The 20,395-nt window shown below is 45.5% G+C and overlaps 1 protein-coding gene across 1 annotated transcript in view; it reads left to right on the top strand.

Moving 5' to 3' along the window:
* The window catches only part of ATRN (attractin), a 148,292-nt gene that overhangs the window by 107,912 nt on the left and 19,985 nt on the right, over positions 1-20,395 (top strand). Inside the window, exons 26-27 of the mRNA XM_071455749.1 lie at positions 7,186-7,264; positions 19,718-19,825. Of these exons, the coding sequence (XP_071311850.1) occupies positions 7,186-7,264; positions 19,718-19,825 (187 nt within the window). The remainder of the gene's footprint in view (positions 1-7,185; positions 7,265-19,717; positions 19,826-20,395) is intronic.

Here is a 20,395-nt window from a genome sequence, read left to right as displayed (position 1 = left end):
TATTTTGACAATTTCTAGTGAACATTTTTTATTCATATCTGTGCTTCCTTATCTTCCAAAAAATCTGTCTGCCAGCACACCTATCACAGGTACTAATCACCAGCATACCTTTATGTACAGAAGATGTAAAAATATTTGTGGCCTTGTAAGCACATATTATTGCCCAATAATCTTTCCCCCTTTTTCTTTCCCCCCTTGTTCTTTCTCTTCCCTTCTTCCATTCTTTCCTTTTCCTTTTCTTCCCTTCAACCTTCAGCCCAGAGAGCACTTGAGAGACCTTATTGGGATCTCTACATCCTTAAAAGGAGTTCAAAGGAAGATGGGGATGGACATTTCAGTGGGACCTGTAGTGATGTAACAAAGGATGATGACTTTAAATTGAAAGAGGGTCTATTAAGACTTAATCAGGGAAGAAATCTTTTGTGCTGAGGGTGGTGAGACACCAGAGTAGGCTTCCCAGAGGAGGGGTGGGTACCCCATCAATTCCACTCCAGGCTGGACAGGGCTCTGAGCCATCTGACCTGGCTGAAGATGTTCCTGCTCATGGCAGAGGGGTTGGACCAGAGGGCCTTTTAAGGTCTCTCCAAACCAAACCATTCCATGATTCCATTCTGTGATCTCATCCTAAGCTTTACTACATGGATGTACCAAATACCTCAGGTGTCTTCTACTGCACTTCTCTGCTGCTTCTCACATGCACAGCTCATTTTGTTTCTTGCCTGCTGTTTGTCTTGTCTTCATTATCTGTCCTTGAAACCCCCTTCTAAGGGAGTCCAGTGTCTGCTGCAGTCTAGGGGGAGGTGTTGCTGCCCATGCAGGGTGGTTGAAGCTGGATATGAGGTCCCTCCCAGCCCAAAGCAGTGTGTGATTCCATGATCCTACATGTCCCACTGAAGCCTTACTATGATTGTTAGAGAAATGGGTGTTGTTGCACAAATGGGACAAAAGCTGCCAGTTTAGTGTTTTTGTGGTGGCACATCAAACCTCATGTGCCCCATTAGGGTCTGAATATCAAATGGAAATGGTGTAGTTTTGGTTTGATACAAATAATTGGACTCGTTCCTCAGAAAAACTTGAGCAGGAGAGCTGTTTGCTGAGTACAAGACTCAGGCAGATGGTTTTATGTGTTGTATATTGTTTTCCCTAAATATATGTGTTTTCCCAGTGTTTTCATTAAGTGGGAATGGCCTCCTGCAGTAATTCAAATCTGTAGTTATGCTGCAGATATTTTATTTACTCTTGTTGCTTATTAAATAATTTTTTACTGCAGCACAAATGGCCTTATTAAATAGATGCTTAAAATACAGGCTGAGTCCCTTGTTTGTTTTTTTTTTTTTTTCTTAGAAAAAGGAAGAACTTGGGAATATCTTCACATTATTTCTAACAAAATGAAGAAGATTAACAGTTCAGCATCCATAGCTTCCTTCTTTTCATGTTCTCAGCACTCTTTACTTCATCCTCCATAATCATAGAACAGAATCATAAGATCATTGGGGTTGGAACAGCCCTCTGAGATCAGTGAGTTCAAGCACTCCCCCGCACTGCCAGCACTGCCCCATGTCCCCAGGTGCCACATCCAAAGGGCTGTGAAATCCCTGCAGGGATGGGGACTCCAGCCCTGCCCTTTCCATGAGGAATGTCCCCAGTGCCCACCCTGAGCTCCCCTGAGGCCGTTCCCTCTGCTCCTGTCCCTGTTCCCTGGGATAAGATCCCAAATCCCCCCGGCTGTGCCCTCCTGGCAGGAGCTGTGCAGAGCCACAAGGGCCCCCTGAGCCTCCTTTGCTCCAGGCTGAGCCCCTGCCCAGCTCCCTCAGGGATTCTGCAGCCCCTGCCCAACTCCCTCAGGGATTCTGCAGCCCCTGCCCGGCTCCCTCAGGGATTCTGCAGCCCCTGCCCAGCTCCCTCAGGGATTCTGCAGCCCCTGCCCAGCTCCCTCAGGGATTCTGCAGCCCCTGCCCAGCTCCCTCAGGGATTCTGCAGCCCCTGCCCGGCTCCCTCAGCTGCTTCTGATCTGACTTGCTGTCCTGGTTTTGGCTGGGATAGAGTTAATTTCTTCTCAGGAGCTGTTCTAGTGCTGTGTTTTGGGTTCAGTTAGAGTAATGTTGATAATACACTGATGGGTGTTGCTATTTGGGTTTTGCTAAGTTGTGTTTCTCAGAAGTTTGCTGTTTTGTTTTTTTTTTTTCTCTTGCTCTGCCAGTGAGGAGTTACTCAAACTGGGAGGGATCATAGCTGGGGTAGGTGAGCCCAGCTGGTCAGATGGATATTCCACAGCTCAGAGCATCATGCCCAGTGTGTAAACTGGGGGAGTTACCTGCAGGGCTCTGATCTGGGTCAGCAGGTGCTGGGCAGTTTTATTGTGCATCAGCTGTTTGGTTGGTTTCTTTCATTTCTCTTTTAAATATCATTGTTATTATTAGCTATTTAGTGTATTTTATTTTGTTTTCCATTATTAAACTGTTCTTCTCTCAGCCTACAAATTTTACATCTGATTTTCCTCCCCACACCTCCAGGGTGGGGGAGAGGAGAAGGAGGCTGAGTGGCTTTGCACTGCTTCATTTCCACCTGGGTTTAACCCGTGCTCCTGTACTCCAGCCCTTCCCTGCCTCCCCTGCCCTCCTCTGCCGTAACCAGGGTGAGCTGTGGCTTCTTGAGCCTTGTGCCATCTTCAGCAGAAGGATGAGGTCAGGAATCTAGCTTGGTGTGCTGCAGGCAGCTGTTTGGCACCAACCACGTGCATGTTATACACTTGTTCCAATTATTTCAAGGATTAATGCATCCAGTACTTTAAAATGTGTCCTGTAGCTCTCTAGCATATTAAAATGTACTGGTAAATAGCACTTAAATAGCTTCTAATTCATCAAAATAACTTGGGCTGTGTTTCTAGTAATCATGGCAGTGCTTTCTGAAATTATTAAGTGACCTGTATATGTTAAAGCACATTAGCAGTGAGGCTGCTGTACATTTTGGTGTTTAAAGCTGCCATTTTTTACAAGCAATTCTGATGTGGATAAACATTTCACGAAGGTTTAATAATTGGGCCCTAATACACCAGATGGATTTTCTTCTCTCCTCCTGAGAATGCATCACAGTAAAGTGCTGATGGAGTTTTCCAGACATCTAAAAATGAAAGTGTACTTGTTTGAAAAGCTTTAAGGATACCAGGCATGGAGAGAGTATTCTCCCTGTGGAAAAGGAGATTAAAGTCCAGAATAAAACCAGACAGTGTGTTTAAGTTCAGGTTTTTGTGTCACTTTGGGAATACCCTGTGTAGCCTGAAGGCTGATCAGCTGAGGTTCCGTATGTGTGTTGAGGCCAGCTGAGGAGAGATTATTTATAACCACATTGCTCGTTTATTGTACTTAAATAATCTAATTAATAGTTAAGAATGAATTATTAAAGCTATTTGCCAGATAGACTATTCTCCATAAAATTTAAATGTATCTCCCCCTGCATTGCAATATTTATGCTGTGTAAGCAGAATTTTTTATAACTGTGTGAGCCATTGGAAGCTCTGCTTGGTAGAACCTGGTTGAAATGGAGTCATGTTCAAATTTCCCTGGGATGAAACTCCCCAGGGTGTTAGGTGGCTCTTCATGGTTCTTTTTCCTTCCACTCTGGTTCCACACCTGAGTTTGCTGGTTTCTTTCTTCTCTGTTGGAAAAATTTAACTGGTCTCAAACTGGATGTGTCACAGGCTATGGGAAAATGGAAATCCAGCAGTTGACAGAAATACAGAATAGTTTGGGTTGGAAGGAAACTTAAAGATCCCCTTGTTGCACCCTGTGCCATGGCAGGGACACCTCCCACTGTCCCAGGTGCTCCAGCCCCAGTGTCCAACCTGGCCTTGGGCACTGCCAGGGATCCAGGGGCAGCCCCAGCTGCTCTGGGAATTCCAGCCCAGCCCCTGCCCACCCTCCCAGCCAGGAATTCCTTGCCAAGATCCCAGCCCAATCTCCCCTTTCCCAGTGGGAGCCATTCCCTGGCTCCTGTCCCTGCAGGCCTTGTCCCCAGCCCCTCTGCAGCTCTCCTGGAGCCCCTGCAGGCCCTGCCAGGGGCTCTGAGCTCTGCCTGGAGCCATTTGAGATGGGGGAAGCTGCAGAGAGGAGACTTGGGTGAAGAGGGATTTCTGGGATGAAGGATGCTCTTGGTAGGCTGTTATTTTTGGAGAAAAAAAGAGAAGGAAAGGACAAAGCAAATCCTGCAGTAAATGTTGATTTTGAAAGTCATTTGTAAGCAGGTGGACATTCATGGCAGAGATGTGTGTGAAGCTGTTGAGAGAGCAGGGCAGAGCACAGCTCTACCCAGGACTGTGCCAGCCTCAGCTCTCACTCCAAATCATTTCCCAGCACCTCTCTCTCTGCATGCAGCTGCTTCTTTCTGCTGCTTCCATACCTACAGAGTTGCTTTCCAGAGAAAGTTGGAAAAACCCTTCCTCAAAGCTACTGATGCTCACATCAGGTCTTTTAACTTATTTCAGGATGGTTTAGGCTGAGTAAATGCAACAATAGATATTGACTTTGCTCAACCCCTGGGGCTCTTCCAGCAGGTGATGGACTGCAGTGGGCTCTGCCTTTTATTTCTCCCCGAGGGCTTCCAAGGGATGTTAGTTCAAGGGGGAAAATATATTTCCTTAGTGATTTTATAGCTTTTGTGGGTATTTGCTGCCTCCTTGTGACAATACAAAGATGTATGGTGCTGTTCCTTTGAAATACAAGGGTACTGTGGTGAGTGTTTTAGGAGAAGTTTTTTATTAGTCTTTAATTGTTAATTCCTCTCTGTATTTTCTGAAGAAAGTCTTGGCTGTGGTGCCATGGGCAGGAAAGAGAAACCAGTGAAGGGCTCTGGAACGTGCAGACTTATGCAGTGTTGCATTTTGGAAAGGGGATTTAGTAGTAAAGATGATCCTCTTAGTTCTCCGCTCTAGCTTTCTTCTCCAAAGGAGTAAATAATATGTAGGGACACATATTTACAGTGCCACCAAAAATGTGGCATGTGGGGACATGGTTTAGTGGTGGCCTTGGCAGTGCTGAGTTAATAATGGTTGGACTTGATGATCTTAGAGGTCTTTTCCAACATAGGTTCTGTGATTCTATGAAATTGACCCAAAATAAGAGGTCCAACAGTTTTCATTGCTGAGGTCACTTTTTTCCTAAAAAGGGGCCATCCTTACAGCAGTTCAGCATGCTTTGATGCGTGTCTTCATTTGCTGTGTGTATTTCTGGAGCTGTCTGATGGATACACGAGACTGGAGTGTGTTGCTGTGTAAAGGTGGAGACCTCACTGACTTTGTGGCTGAGGGTGGCACAGTGCGAGTTCATCTGTATGCCTGACCTCCTGAGAAACTCCTCCTGAAAAACTCTCTGAAATGGGTAATTTAACAGGGGTGCTTGAGATGAATGGCATTTTTGGCACTGCTGGCATTTTCCTCTGCCCTTTGGATTTCCATCTTGTTTCTCCAAATAAAGGTGTACTGAGGAGGTAAACACTGATGAGCCCTGGCAGCAGCTCATGTTGCACATAAACTGCATCTGAAATCATAAAATCATGGAATGCTTTGTGTTGGAAGGGACCTTAAAGCCCATCCAGTCCTGTGGGCAGGGACACCTCCCACTGTCCAGGTGCTCCCAGCCCCAATGTCCAGCCTGGCCTTGGGCACTGCCAGGGATCCAGGGGCAGCCACAGCAAATCTGGGCACTGTGCCAGGGCCATGCAAGTCAAACAAGCGCATATTTTTAAATATTATATGCTGTATGATAGTGAAGCGTATTTCTGTGCATATCTAAGCCTGAAAAATGCAATCCCATCACTGACTGGCTGCATTTGGGTGTCTGTGCCCCATCAATGGAGGTTTCATATCACAAAGTGTGTAGATGGTGATACGGCAACAAGAACTGTCTCCTCACCTTTTGCATTTCTCAGGGAATGGTTCCTGCTGTCTGTCCTGGTGTTTAATTATAGGCATTTCCAAGTCATAGCATCGCAGAATCATTTAGGTTGGAAAAGCCCTCTGAGATCAGCAAGTTCAAGCCCTGCCCCCACTGCCCCATGTCCCCAAGGGCCACATCCACAGGGCTGTGAAATTCCCCCAGGGATGGGGACTCCAGCCCTGCCCTGGGCAGTTCCAAGGCCTGACCCCCCTTCCCATGGAGGAGTTTCCCTCCTGCCCATGCTGAGGCTCCGCTGAGGCCGTTGCTCTCCTCTGTCTCTGTTCCCTGGAGCAGAGTCCTGGCCCTGTCCCCTCCTGGCAGGGTGCAGTCCTGGGTGCCTCCCTGCAGCCCTGGGCAGGTTCTCTCTTGGAGAGAAAGCCCTGTGGGAGCATCCAGAGCCCGTGGTCACTGTGAATGCTGCAGCTGAGCACATGAGTCACCTGCTCTGATTAAAAAATCTTCCTTCCATGGAGACTTTCCTGTAACCTGTCTTTCAATACATGCTGGAAGTTGGGGAGGCTTTGGAGATGTTTTCTGTAACCCATCAGTGCTGTCCTTGAGGAAGGAGGCTTCCTCTGGGGCTCAGATTTTAATCTTAGCTTGTGTGTCTTGAAGTTGCTCATTAGGTATTCAGTGTGATAAAATCATATCTGTCAATACAGTCGGTTATTATTGTAATTATTATAATAATGATTATTATTATTCCTACTACTCTTTTTTATTATATCTGCTTCCCTGCATTTTCACCAGAAATTGATATATTCATTCATCCTTTTCCCCTCCTCTTTTGATGAAGAAAACCAATACAGATTTGGGGAAATCCAGAAATGCCTGTAGGTCTGCAGCAGCCTGCCTGCTCTACACTGTATCTTATTTTTGTAATTTGGAAAGGAAATAATAATCAATTTTCTCTACTTCTCTCAAGGCTTTTCTTCTTGGGGGTTATCCTCTCACTTAAAATACCACCAGAGATAGGCAATAGTGGCTTTTTAAATCTGATTAAATCTTTCAGCCTTACTGTCATTTATGGAAGTCAGATAAGGAATTTTGAAAGAACAATATAAATAATGAAAATAAGTGTGTCATTCCTCACTGGGTATCAGAAGCACTGAACTGTGCTCGATTATCTTTCTTTGGTGTATTTCTAATGTACGAACTTTTCACTTAACTTTGCATTTCCTAGAGTTTTTCAGCTGCCAGTGCGTTATGAGCAAGAGCAATAAAATATTATTTTCTAATTTTTTTTCCTTTCCAGTTGTTTCCTGTCATTGCTCCTGGTGGCAGCTGTGGTTTGGAAGATCAAACAAAGTTGCTGGGCATCACGACGGAGAGAGGTGAGAGGGATAAAGTGTTGTTCCCTAAATGACTTCTTAATAGTTGTTCTCTCTAGATGCATATTTATTCACATATGCATCACATTAACCTTAAATTGAAGGCTAAGCTAATTCAGTTAATGCTGCTATTTAGGCCTTTAGCGTATTTTTGATTACAGTTTCAGTGACAAATTATGTTATATTAGTATCCTGATGCTGCAGTTTCTGTGAAGCACCAAAAAAATAGGGGTGAATATCCTGAATTCCCAGAACTTCTGTTTCTAGACAGCATAAGTACCGAACCACATAAACTAGGAGATTCTTTATATCTGTTTCAAAATAGGAAATAAAAAATAGAAACATTAGCTCTTGTGTAATACATTAAAAAAGGAAGTCAAATCTCCATTTTAAAATTAAATCTTATTCAGATATTTTGGGTGGTTGGTTTTTTCCCCTCTGGAACATTAGGGGCATAAGAAAAAGATGGGGAAGCCGCCCAGGAGCTTACTCCTTAAAAATGTGAATTTTAGAGCCAAAGTTTTTTCCTCTTCACCTACCCATGGTCCAAATAAGCTTCACATCTTTTGTGTTTGCATCATGTAAATAACTTAGTGCTTTACACCCCCAAAATCTGGTTCCTCCTTGTTTATCCCTGATTTATTTTGGTTCACTACCTTCCTTTCTTGCTTCTCTCTCAGTGGAGCCTGCTCTCCTGTTGCACCCAGAGCACTCAGGGTGACTCAGGTGAGGTGGCCAATTGCTGTGGCACAGAGGACGTGTCCTCAGTCCCCATTTCTCAGCACCAATGCCCACGTGCACCAGTTGTGTTTGTAGGGCAGTTCTGGGTGCCACAAGCAGCTGCCCACACACCCATCGGGTTTGTTTGGTGTGCTAGGAGCATGGAACGTGCAGCTGTCACAGCTTGGCCTGGGCTGCACCTGGAGTTATGTTTAGGAGCTTTGTCTTGTGTTAGTCTGTTTATTTCTATGCAAAATGAGAGAAGGCAGCCATCATTCAAGCGAGTCCCTGTGCACTTTCTGTATGCAGTTATCTCTTTGTCATCACCTGAGGCCAGGTTCCCTGAGGAATGGGGCATGTTTCTCCCCTGCTTTGGGATTTTCAGGTGGGATCTGCCCATTCCTCTAGGTTTTCCTCCCAGCTGTCCTGCTGGGCTGAAGCTCTTGGCAGCTGCAGACCCACCTGTGTCACTGCTGTGTTCAAGAGTGGTTTGTTCCCATGTAGGAGTTGATCAAGAGGATTTGGGGGATTAATTTTTACGGTGTTGGAATTCTTTGCAAGTCCCTGTTTCCTGCATATCTTCAGAGATCTGTAGCTGGTTGTACTTTGCAGTGCAGTGGTGTGAATCATATGAATTTATTCCGTATGAGGAGCTCCTCTCTGGTAATAAAGCAGGATGATGTCTGATAACTCTTCTCCTCTTCTTTCTCTTTCTGCTTCAGATGTTTCTGCTTTTACTGGTGAACTCACTGCAGAATATAATCATTGCTTTTCAAACAGATAACCCTTAATCTTGGAAATAATGGAAGTCTTTGAGGTTTTTTGTATTCTCTGAAGGTAGATTAATTTTTACTAGGGCAACTGTTTTTTTCCTGCTTGCTTTCTTGGCAAGAAACAAAGCTGGAGTCAGCATAACATCCCCTGTGGCTCCCGGGGTTAAATGTTATCTAGAAACGTATAAGGAATAGAGACCAAGAAGTTAATACTGTGCTTTGGAGTTAAAGTATTTGAGTGGTGGCCTAAGTGAGAAGTGTCTCTATAAATTAAGTTACAGTCTGATACATGTTTTAAGGAAAAAAAAACCAGCCCTGGAGTACTGGCAACATATTGGCATGTTTCAGTCTGAATTCAATCTGCATGTGTGGCTGTTTGACAGGCAGTTCATCGGGGTGGTGTTTCCCAGGCACATTCCTGTCTTTTGCTGTTATTTATCTTGCTCTCTCTTTTTATCTAGTGACTCTATCTTGTAATTAATGGATCTCTGCTGTTCCATTCCTTTTCTGTTAAAAATACTTGTAAATCTTGAGCAAACAGTTTAAAATCTTTGTTGTGCCATAATTACATATATTAATACAATTTCTCCAGAAGCAAAAGTCCAGCCAATAATTTGTTATCTAAGATGATTTTATAGCTTGAAGGTGGAGGTTTTTTTACTGATTCTCGATAAACCCAAGCAAAGGTCTCTTTAGTAGTTTTAAATAATGATCAATGCCCCATCCCTGGCAGTGTCTCAGGCCAGGCTGGATGGGGCTTGGAGCACCCTGGGATAGGGGAAGGTGTCCCTGCCCATGGCAGGGGTTGAAATTAGAAGATCTTCAAGCTCCCTTCCAGCCCAAAGTGTTCCATGATTCTCCAAAATGCTGCAGCCCTGAAGGAAGATCTTGCTCTGGTTTGGGCTGTCTTGTTAGCAGTAGTCAAGTTACAATCAACCATTTCTCATGTCTGTAGTGACTCTGTAGTAACTTCCCACGTGTGTAGCAACTCTGTGCTTGTTCTCTGATGTTAGCCCAGAGGTCAGTAAGATAGGATGCAATGTGCAGAAATTAATTCCCAGCTGTCCATCCCTTCTGCTTCCAGAAGGAGCACTGCAAGTGCCCAAATCCTCATGGCAGTGCTGAGTGAAAAGCTGATGGCTGAGGCTTATTCTGAGAAATGTGCAGGGCAGGAAAGGAGGGTGCTGACAGGTTTAGTGGTCAAAATTACACAGCCAGGGTTGTTTGGGAAATGTGCTGGGAGAAGGCAGACAGCTGTGCTTGGTGTGGCTGGGGAATGGAACACAGCAGCATCATTTGGTTGAAACCAAGTTTGCTTTGCTCCTTATGGAGAAGGCAGCATGCTACAAATCCAAAGTCTCCATCAGGATCTTGTAGAACACACAAGATTCTCCTGACTTTCCTTTTCTGTATTTCAGCTGAACCTCTCTGCCCAGCTGCTTGCAGGTGTGTCAGTGCTTCTCAGCCTCCAGGTCTGTGGGGTGGGCAGACACAGCCAATGTGGGCTTGTAGGAAAATGAGTTTGGAACACTGAGCTGAAGTTCAGGCCTTGCAAAGAGTAAAACTTGACCTGCAGTAAAAATGGGGGTGATTTGTGTCATATCAGGCATTCAGGAGATGGAACTGTAAACTGTGTGTTTATTCCCCTGTCACTGAGCCCTGTGTTTGAGTATCTTCAGACATCTTAAAAAAGGGAAAATAGAAATAAAAAGGCAGCTTTTATAGGAGGCTTAGAATGTGGTGAATGACATTAGGAAATAGGGATAGGAAACCTCTCTGTCTTGTCTGTAGAAAATGACATGTTAAAGGAATCACAGTGGTAATAGAGAATAATGCACAAAGTATGAGCACAATGTTAGAATTTCAATATGCTCATCTGCTGTCAGGAATTTTCTGTCCTGTTGTTCTGTTTTTGCATCCAAGTCCTCTTCACCCTCAGTCTTCTTTGTTTCCTTCACTGGGAGCAAGGAATAGCTCCCTCCCAGCAAAGGGAGTGTGGCTGACCCAGGGTGGGGAGGGTCAGCTGGATCACTCCCTGTGCCTCTGTGGAATGTGGGGGGAGTATCAATAGCAAGCACCTACAGAGATAATTTAATTTGGGTGTCTAGAGCTCCATTTCAAAACATTCCCTTAACAAAATGATCTGTATTTTGCCTCCTTTCTTGCCAAGGCTACATAATACTGAATATTTGTACTCTGCAAGTCACCCAGTTATTCAGGAGGGGGTTTGTGTATTGATTTACTGCAGGAATTATCCTTCTCTGTCTCATTGCTGAAACCTTTTTCCCTCCCAAGTGTATTCAAAACTTAGTTGTGCTTCAATTTCCACTGGCATCCTCTGCTGTAGCATCCATGCACACAGAATGCCACGTAGGCAAGCAGATCCCTGTGTTTTTTACAGCAAAGATGTTGCAAGGGATGTGTGCTGTGTGTTATTTATTGCCCTGCCTTCCTTTTCTTCCCCTTCCAGCTCTCATCCCTTAGTATTTCATTCATCTCTTAGGTCTTCTCTCTTAGAATGTGATTAAGGGCATCCTTGGTCAAGGAAAAAGCTTTAGATTAGTAATATTTTCAATTAACTGTAATTTGGGATCTTCGTCGCTGTTTAGAGTCTTCAGTGGTGTTTTGGACCAGGATGTGCTCCAAAGGATTTGGTATCAAACTTATGCAGAAATATTAAAAGGTCTGGCAACAAATTTCTCTAGATTTGGGCAGTCCCAGGTGCTTTGGAGGGTTTACTGGTGCATTCTCCAAGCTCCCAGCAGTCATTTGCCACTTCAATCTTGTTCCATAGCACTGACAGCACTGATTGCTGTCTGTCAGCAAAAAGAAAATATTAAGCTTGGGTTTGGGGTGGTTTGTAGGGAAAACAAGAATTGGAGGAGTGAGAAATCACAGCCAGCAGGTGACTGAGGAGGTGGAGTCACGTGGTAAGCACGATAATTTCTCTCATTACAGTGGGAAACATGAACCTGGGTGTCTTTTTTTATGCACTGAAGCTGGGTTTACTTCTCAGAATAGCTGTTCCCAGGACAATAGACTGAAGTGATGGTGGCTGTGGTGTTTTAAAAGCTGAATGCAAATTTCATTTCCTGCATTTATGAGTAGTAAAATAAGAGCTCAGTGTTACTATTAGGTGTAACCTGTTATTGGTGTACTTGTCCACACTACTCTCAGCAATGTTTTGGGTGTTGCAGATGGTGGAGAACAACTCTGCAAGGTTAATTTGTTACGTGGAAGATAAGCAAGAGTTCAAAGCATCACAAATTCCTCATTTTGTCCAAGGAAAAACATACTGAGGTTTGGTGATGCAAATCAATGGCTGTGGAAAGGAATCATATGGAAAATGGATTTGTAGAGAATTTTTAAAGTTTGATAGAAGGTTTATATAGAATCATAGAAGATTCATGATGGGATGAGGATCTTCTAAAGGATGAGCCAAAAGTTTAAACAGTATGTCCCTGCCCATGGCAGGGGATTGGAGCTAGATGAACTTTAGATCCTTTTCAAACCAAACCAGTCTGTTACACCCAATGTCTGCAACTGGGGGTAACAAAGTCAAAAACTGTTCTGTTTTTCTCCCATTTTTAATGGTGAGAGTGGCAATGCCAATAATTTCTATTTTTAGAAACATGGCTCTCAGAATGAGTGCTTTTGGAAGGACCTTTTCTAGGTCAATCACATGGTGCAATTCAGTGACTCGTGCTAGGCAGGAGGTCAGATCAAATAATCGTAACTTTCCACTCTCCCTAAATTTAAAATCCATCAATGGGAACCAGCTCATGGTGCCAGGAGGCTTTTTCCGAAATACAGGCACTGTGTGCTCTGCAGTGATCCATGTGGCTTTGGTCACCAGCTGAAGGAAATTGCAGCAGAAATAAGAGATGCCCTGAAGAGGAAAAACATCCCAAAATATTAGTGCTGACAAGAGATTCCTGCTTGGGGGGGCAATTGATGGTCTGGTTTTGTTTGAACGTGCTCCTGTCACTTCTGTGCCCAGGGCAGCTCCTCTTGGGGGACTTGCAGATGGCCAGTTCCAGCTGAGCAGCTGGATCCCCCCCTCTCTGTGCAGGACAGCATCACATGGGCTGGCAGCCACAGGCCAAGGAGCTATTGGGACAGAGTCCTCAGGGGAGCTGGTGCTAGAGAATTCTGTTGGTTTTATATCCCATAGAAGGGCTGGTGGAGCTTGAGCAGAGATGAAGCTGGAGTATCAAATTAGATGAAGCTGGAATATCATGCTTGGGATACCAGCTCACTGGGTCAAACCTTCTGTTTGGCACGGGGTGGAACTGCATGGGCTTCCCTTCCAACCCATGCCACTCCATGATTTTATGATTTCATCAAGCCCAGCTCTAGGAGAGTTCAACCTTATTTTTAAAAAAACCCACTACTGGTGTATTCGAGCTGTTCTTGTTTCAGACTGCAAGCTCTCTTTCTGGTGGTAGATATCAGCTACCATCACAGGTATCTAATTTAGTTATTTGGAAAAATCAGGGAGAGATTGTGTAATTATTTCAGAAGAGCTCCACTCAGTCAAAGCTTCATTGTGCTGTTGTGTAATTATCAGGTATTGGTGTATATTTTAGTCTGCATGGACTAGATCCTTCTGGTCTTTTAAAAATGATCTCATTCTTCTTATTAAAGGTCAGGATTTCTATGCCCTCCTACTGGGCATGATGATGATGAATAACTTGCTTATCTTAATCAGCCCTGAATTAAATATCTTCTGTCATTTCAGTATGAGGCAACTTCCCAGCAGCTTTGCTTTGTGGTTTGTTATAGTTTTGAAGTGTGGAAATGCCTGTTGAGAAGGATTTGAACATTAATTCTCTCCTCCTCTCTCTTTCAACATAGCCTGCAAAGTCCGTTACAAAACTAATTAGCTAACATTAATATGTGCACTGCTCTAGGGGCTTAAAAACTAAATTTTCAGTGATGATGAAAGCGTCAGAGAAAATTGTTGGTTTGGTGACTTATTTGGTAGTTAGTGTAATTGCAGTTAAATACTTTAAATCACTTAGTTCTGAGACATTTGTGGCTCATCTTCATGGAATATTTATGGCTTGTATGTTTATTTTTTGCTGATGCCAGTTTTTATTTTGGAAGGCAACTCCCTTTCCCCCAAGGTCACCAAGTTAGGAAGACATAAAGCAAATGTTCCAACATGTTACTTCCAAGTAATGCACAGTGATTCTCCTATGGAGCCAGGCTGGCAGAGCTGGGAATGTTGCCCTGGAGAAGGGAAGGCTCCAGGCAGAGCTCAGAGCCCCTGGCAGGGCCTGCAGGGGCTCCAGGAGAGCTGCAGAGGGGCTGGGGACAAGGCCTGCAGGGACAGGAGCCAGGGAATGGCTCCCACTGCCAGAGGGCAGGGCTGGCTGGGATCTTGGGAATTGGGAATCGTTCCTTGGCAGGGGGTGAGGCCCTGATGCAGCTGCTCTGGGCACCCTGTGCCAGTACTTCACTATTGTCCTCCTTGAGTTCTTACTGTTTTCCTTCTTAAAAAAAAAAAAACAAAACAAACAAAACAACAAAACAATTGAGACAAATTGCTCATGTAGATACTGGAGTTCCTTACGAGTTCTAGATCAGTTTTGATAAGCTTGTTTTTAAGGCCATTCTTCATAAGGAGCAAATAAAATCCAGGATATTTGACTTTCTTCTGGAAAAATCACTGTTATTTCATGGCTGGAAATAGCAGAGCCCCATCCCCAGAGCTGCCGGGCCCTGTGCTCAGGCAGCAGTCCCTGCAGGGGCAGTTGCTGAGATGGATGTAAGCAGGATGGTTATATGGAGCCTCGTGGCTGCTTTATGCTGAGAATAAAATGTCCAGGCTTTTCCTGTCAGGAAACACAGCATAGGTTATATTAGTCAATTAACCTGGTAACCTGAATAGCTGTTTGTCTTCTCTGAGAGAGCCTGCACTACTGCCTGGCAAGGCTTTCCTCACTTCCTTGGGAGGTTTTTCTCCCATCAGTAACACACTCTTCATTTTACACTGTCCATTACTCAATGTGTGTGAATTAAAAATATTCCTGGTAGGAATCACTTTATTTGAAGGGTTCCAGGCTGGGGTTGGACTGGGCTTGGAGCAGCCTGGTCTAGTGGAAGGTTGTCCTGGTTTAGGGCAGATTTGGGAGAAAACCTCCAAAGGGGTTCCTCTGGAAAGCAAATTCAAGCGGCCCTTCCCCAGACCAGTTCAGGAAAAGATTTCCTTGGAGAAAAGTGGAAAAAACTGTTTGTTTAACAGGCAAAGCATTCACCAGCACACAAAAAATGAACAGTATTGAACAATAACACCTCTCACTGTTCTGCAGAGGTGACACACTCACAGAGTCCCTCATGGGCTGTAGGTCAGCTCAGTCTTTGATCGGTCCCCGATCACAGGTGAGAGCTGTGGGTGCTCTACTGGTGTTCAGTCCAGAGCAGGTCTGAACAGCTCCAAAGAAAAACCACAGTCCAGGGAACTTCTGTGCATCAGTGAGCTAAAAACGAGCTAAAGCAAAGGAGAGCTCTGTCCTGCTGTCTGTCTGTCCGCAAACAGCCCAGTCCAGGAGCAGGAATGTGAGGAGTGAGTGCAGTGTCTGAAAACAAACTGTGCACTTCTTGTCTCCCCCTTTGCTCTCAGAACCAGCCTGAAAGGTGCAAAACTCATTTCTGGGCTAAACAGACCAATGGGGATGCGAGCATCATGAAGTCACCCCAGGAGAAAGATGGGACATAGCAGGGGGTGGAACAAGATGGTCTCTAAGGTGTCTTCCAACCAAAACCATTCCATAATTCTGTGATGTGGAAAAAAATCGCACTCAATGCAAATGAAAGGTGTGCACATTCTCACAGTTTGCAGTTATATGAATATTAAAAGGCCAGAGGTGTATTCCAAGAGAGGCTTTTTGATGTGATTCTTTGTAAGGCTGTCAAAGACTTTGCCTTTAAAATCCTCTTTATGCCTAAGTGATTTCAAATATTCCCAGGTTGTCCTATTAATCGTGTCATCGGGAAAACCAGGGCTTGCTTGAAAGAGCATTGAGGTTCATTATCTGAAATCTCAGAAAGCCCATCTTTAGGAATGAGAGAAAGGCAGGTTCTGGAGTATCTAGATGTTAACAGCTGCCGACTTGTAAAGCCATGCTCAGCCTCTTGACTGGAGAAATATCACATTTTCTCCCTTACAGCATCATAAAATCTTTCAATTAAAATTTTGACACACCAAACAAATACTGAAGGATTGATACGTTTCTGGGTTAAACAGGCATGGTGCAAGCCTTGGGGTAAACTGTGACATTAAAGTTATAGAACAGTTATTTCTTAAATTAGGTTCTTAATTTTTAGGGGGAACTTTGTGCTTCACCAGGAGCTGGTGCTAGGAAAAGGATGTTCCCTTAGGCATTTGCTGCTTTGGTTGCATCCTGAACCTCTGATTCCATCTGCTTTGGGCATTTTTATGCTCAGGTGAGAGCCCACCTGCAGAGCTGCCCCAGCCCGGGCTGCTGCCAAAGGCAAGGTGGGAATTGTGTCCCTGTGCCCCTTCCTGAGGTGAGAGCCCACCTGCAGAGCTGCCCCAGCCCTGGGGCCAACAGCAGGAGGACGTGGAGCTGCTGGAGAGAGCCCAGAGGAGGCCCCGGAGCTGCTGCAGGGCTGGAGCCCCTCTGCTCTGGAGCCAGGCTGGCAGAGCTGGGAATGTTGCCCTGGAGAAGGGAAGGCTCCAGGCAGAGCTCAGAGCCCCTGGCAGGGCCTGCAGGGGCTCCAGGAGAGCTGCAGAGGGGCTGGGGACAAGGCCTGCAGGGACAGGAGCCAGGGAATGGCTCCCACTGCCAGAGGGCAGGGATGGATGGGATCTTGGCAATGAGGAATTGTTCCCTGGCAGGGTGGGCAGTGCCCTGGCACAGGTGCCCAGAGGGGCTGTGTCATTCCCATCCCTGAAGTCATTCAGGGCCAGCCTGGACAGGGCTGGGAGCAGCCTGGGACAGGGGAAGGTGTCTCTGTCTGTGGCAGGGGGCAGAACTGGATAATCTTTGGGATCCCTTCCATTCCAAACCGTCCTGTGGTTCTATATTCTCAGAGCTACTTTTGACTTTAGTAGGAGTCATGTTGCCAAATTGCACATTTTCTTTAGTAAAATAATTTCCTTTGAAGAACTAATAGCTTTTAGTTTGTCAGTCTCTTGGACATCTTCATCAGGACAGCTTGTTCATTGATTTTATAGCCATTAAACAAAGCACTCTGCGATAGCTGTAGGGGACAATTACAGGAACAACAACCCAGCAATCTGTTTCACACTTGCTTTCGTCTGCAATCTGCTGGTGTGCTTTAAATACCCGAGCACTCCTCGTGTCCTTTTTCCCAAGTGTGAGTTACACACAAGTTTGCTTACGAACATTCCATTTGTGTGGATTTGTTGGGTTTTTGCATTGTGACAGTATCTACAATCTGCTCAAAATGCCTTTTCCCCGCTTTCTTTTTTTCTTTCAAAAATTAAGGAAAACTTTACCACATGCCTTTTATGGCAGTAAAATTTGACAGTTTCTTTTAGCTAGACTGAGGGCCATAGAAGCTCATACACCCCCTCAGGCTTATCTACATTGACCTCATCGTGCCTTGCCTGCACCCCCAAGTTACAGAAACAGCCCTCAGCAGTGAAAGAGTCTTGAAATTATAGGTGGTTTGGCAAAGCAAAGACCATAGAAGGTTCCAGAGGGTGACAATGAGTGGCATAGGGTCTGGTTGGAGGCCTGTCTCCAGTGGTGTCCCCCAAGGCTCTGTACTGGGCCCAGTGCTGTTTGGTCCATCAGTGGTTTGGTGGGGGCTGGCTGGCTCCTGGGCAGTTCCCAGTGACACAGAGGTGGCAGGAGCCCCTCTGTGGCTGCCCTTCAGATGGACCTGACAGCTGGGAGGGATGGGCAGAGAGGAACCTGCTGAAATTCCACAGGGACAAATGCAGGGTCCTGCACATGGGGAGGAGCAGCCAGCAGGTCCTGGTGGACAGCCAGCAGTGCCCTGGGGGCCAAGGAGCCACTGGGACCTGGGGGCAGCAGCAAGAGCAGTGACAGCAGGGTGAGGGGATCCTGCCCCTGTGCCCAGCCCTGGAGGCACCTCTGGAGTGATCCTGCCCCTATCCCTGGAAGCATCTCTGGAGTGATCCTGCCCCTATCCCTGGAGGCACCTCTGGAGTGATCCTGCCCCTGTGCCCGGCCCTGGAGGCACCTCTGGAGTGATCCTGCCCCTATCCCTGGAGGCATCTCTGGAGTGATCCTGCCCCTATCCCTGGAGGCACCTCTGGAGTGATCCTGCCCCTGTGCCCGGCCCTGGAGGCACCTCTGGAGTGCTGTGTCCAGCTCTGGATCCTCAGCATGGAGGGAGGACCTGGGTGTCCTGGAGCAGGGCCAGCAGAGGCTGTGGGGCTGAGCAAGGGCCTGGATCATCCCTGTGCCCGGGAAAGGCTGAGGGAGCTGGGGCTGCTCAGCCTGGAGAGGAGCCCCAGCTGAGAGGGGCCTCAGCCCTGGCTGCCCCTGCGTGTCCTTGAGTGTCCCTGTGTGTCCATGTCTGTCCCTGTGTGTCCCAGTGTGTTCCTGTCTGTCTGTCCGTGTGTCCCCCAGTCTGTCCCTGTGTGCAGAGGTCAGAGCAGGCCCAGACTCTGCTCTGCTCCAGGCTCTGCTCCAGGCCCAGCGATGGCCCCGGAGCCACAGGCAGGGCCTGAGCCCAGGGAGGGGGTGACACTGGATGGTCCCTAAGGTCCCTTCAATGCAAACCATTCTGGGACTGGGTGATTCTGGGAATCAGTTCCAACAATGTTGCTGGATAACAGCACCTTCCTTTCACCCTCTTCTGTGCTGCATGGGGACACTGGGGCACGATGCATTTTGTGGGGTTTTCTATGGGGTTTTTGAGTGCTGTAAATGATCACTTTGGGCTTGGAGTGTCAGATTGCCCAGAATTAATCAGAAAATGCAGGTGGCAATGATGAGAGTTCTGGAGAGCATTTGGTGGTGCCTCAGTCAAGCTTAAAAATAGAGGATAACTGGTGTTGCTGTAATAGGTAGTGATGGTAAATGTGTAAATCTATGTCAGAGCATTGGGCAGTTCCTGCATTTAAGGTTAAGAGCACTGGGTTTTCTCATGCTGCACAAAGTGTTTGCCTCTTCCCTTACTAAATAGAGACACTGAGTCCCATTGGACCCTTTGTCTCATGGAATTCTGGCTTCTGCCTTCCCTGTCAGGCTGTGTTGTCACTATCAGACATTAGTCACTGGAGCAAAAAAGAATTGTGTCCACAGCTCAGCTAAAACTGAAATGCTGCTTCCAGCCCAGCTGTGTAGAAAGTATCTGGTTTTTGTGTGTTAAAAAGGGGGAAGCTGCATTGAAATGCTTAGAAGTGCTTAAGAGCAGAATAAAGAGATGTCTTGTGTCATGAGGGGTTGTGGGGATTTGCCCAGGAAAAGGCTTTTTATTTTAATAAAACATTTTGCAATAAGGTCATGTTTGCCATTTTCTGTATTCAGCAAGGAAACAATAAAAAAAGGGGATTATTCAATGGAAACCTGACAGTGTTTTGCTGGTGCTGTTATAAAACATAGCAACTTGATTCTTACAGTAGTTACATACTGCTGCTAGTTTAATTTTAAAAGGATTCCCACAAATCCTATGGAATGGGAATCAGACAGGTGATGACAAACAACAGCTTAAAAAGTATAACTGCTTTATGGAGACTCAGTGAGATCATTTTCCCTCCCAGATGTGTCAGGCTCACATTGTGCATTCAGCTTTACTTCCAATACCTTGTTAAATTGTGGTAATGTGAATATTTACCATTATCTGTATTCTTAAGGCCATTAAAGCCCCCGGAGGTTATTTTTCCATATTCATTGGTGTTCCTTTGTATTGGGCAAAACCCTTTAGATACATTTGTCTTTCATCTTTGTGTCAGAACAATATGATGATAATATTTTTCTGTTTAATAAATTAGCAACTCCTGCGCGAGATGCAACAGATGGCAAGTCGCCCCTTCGCCTCCATCAACGTTGCCTTAGAAACAGATGAGGAACCACCAGATCTCATCGGGGGAAGCATAAAGGTGAGAGCTGGGGCTCTGGGATGGTCCTCACCATGATTAACCAGGGATGCTGTACACAGCAATCCCAGATCCTCTCATTTTTGTATATACCTGCAAGAAACTTCTAAGTCTAGGAGGTCCAACAGGTACCATTTTAATTTGCTTTTATCCCTTCAGTTATTCACTTACAACTCTTGGGCTGGTTCAGATTAATGTTATACTGTTGCTGGATTTGAAGTGTTGGGTTTGCCTTGTTAGTTTTTATGCTTTGAAATAGAGAAGAATTTCAGCTTTACACCAGAGAGCACTGGGCTGGAAATAGCTGTAGGTGCTGCAAATAGAAACCCTTCTCTGTGATATCTCAAGACAAGTGTGAATATAATCATGTCTGTGTACTGGATAATGTTAACATATTTCTGATTACAAATATATATTCCAATATATCTTGTGATTAGCAAAGAGGAGCATGAAGAAATCATGGTCATACACCAGGCTGGCACATGCTTACACACAACATGTTGAATTTTTAGTAAAAGAATATTTAAGAGGTGATAAAATAATTTAAAGGTCTTTTTGATGTGATGCTTTGAC

This window comes from Agelaius tricolor, unplaced genomic scaffold, assembly GCF_023055355.1.
Source record: "Agelaius tricolor isolate 1412-34295 unplaced genomic scaffold, bAgeTri1.0.p SCAF_54, whole genome shotgun sequence".
NCBI classification, from domain to species: Eukaryota; Metazoa; Chordata; class Aves; order Passeriformes; family Icteridae; genus Agelaius; species Agelaius tricolor.
The sequence above is the reverse complement of the archived record's forward strand: the minus strand, read 5'-3'. Positions and strand labels throughout refer to the sequence as shown.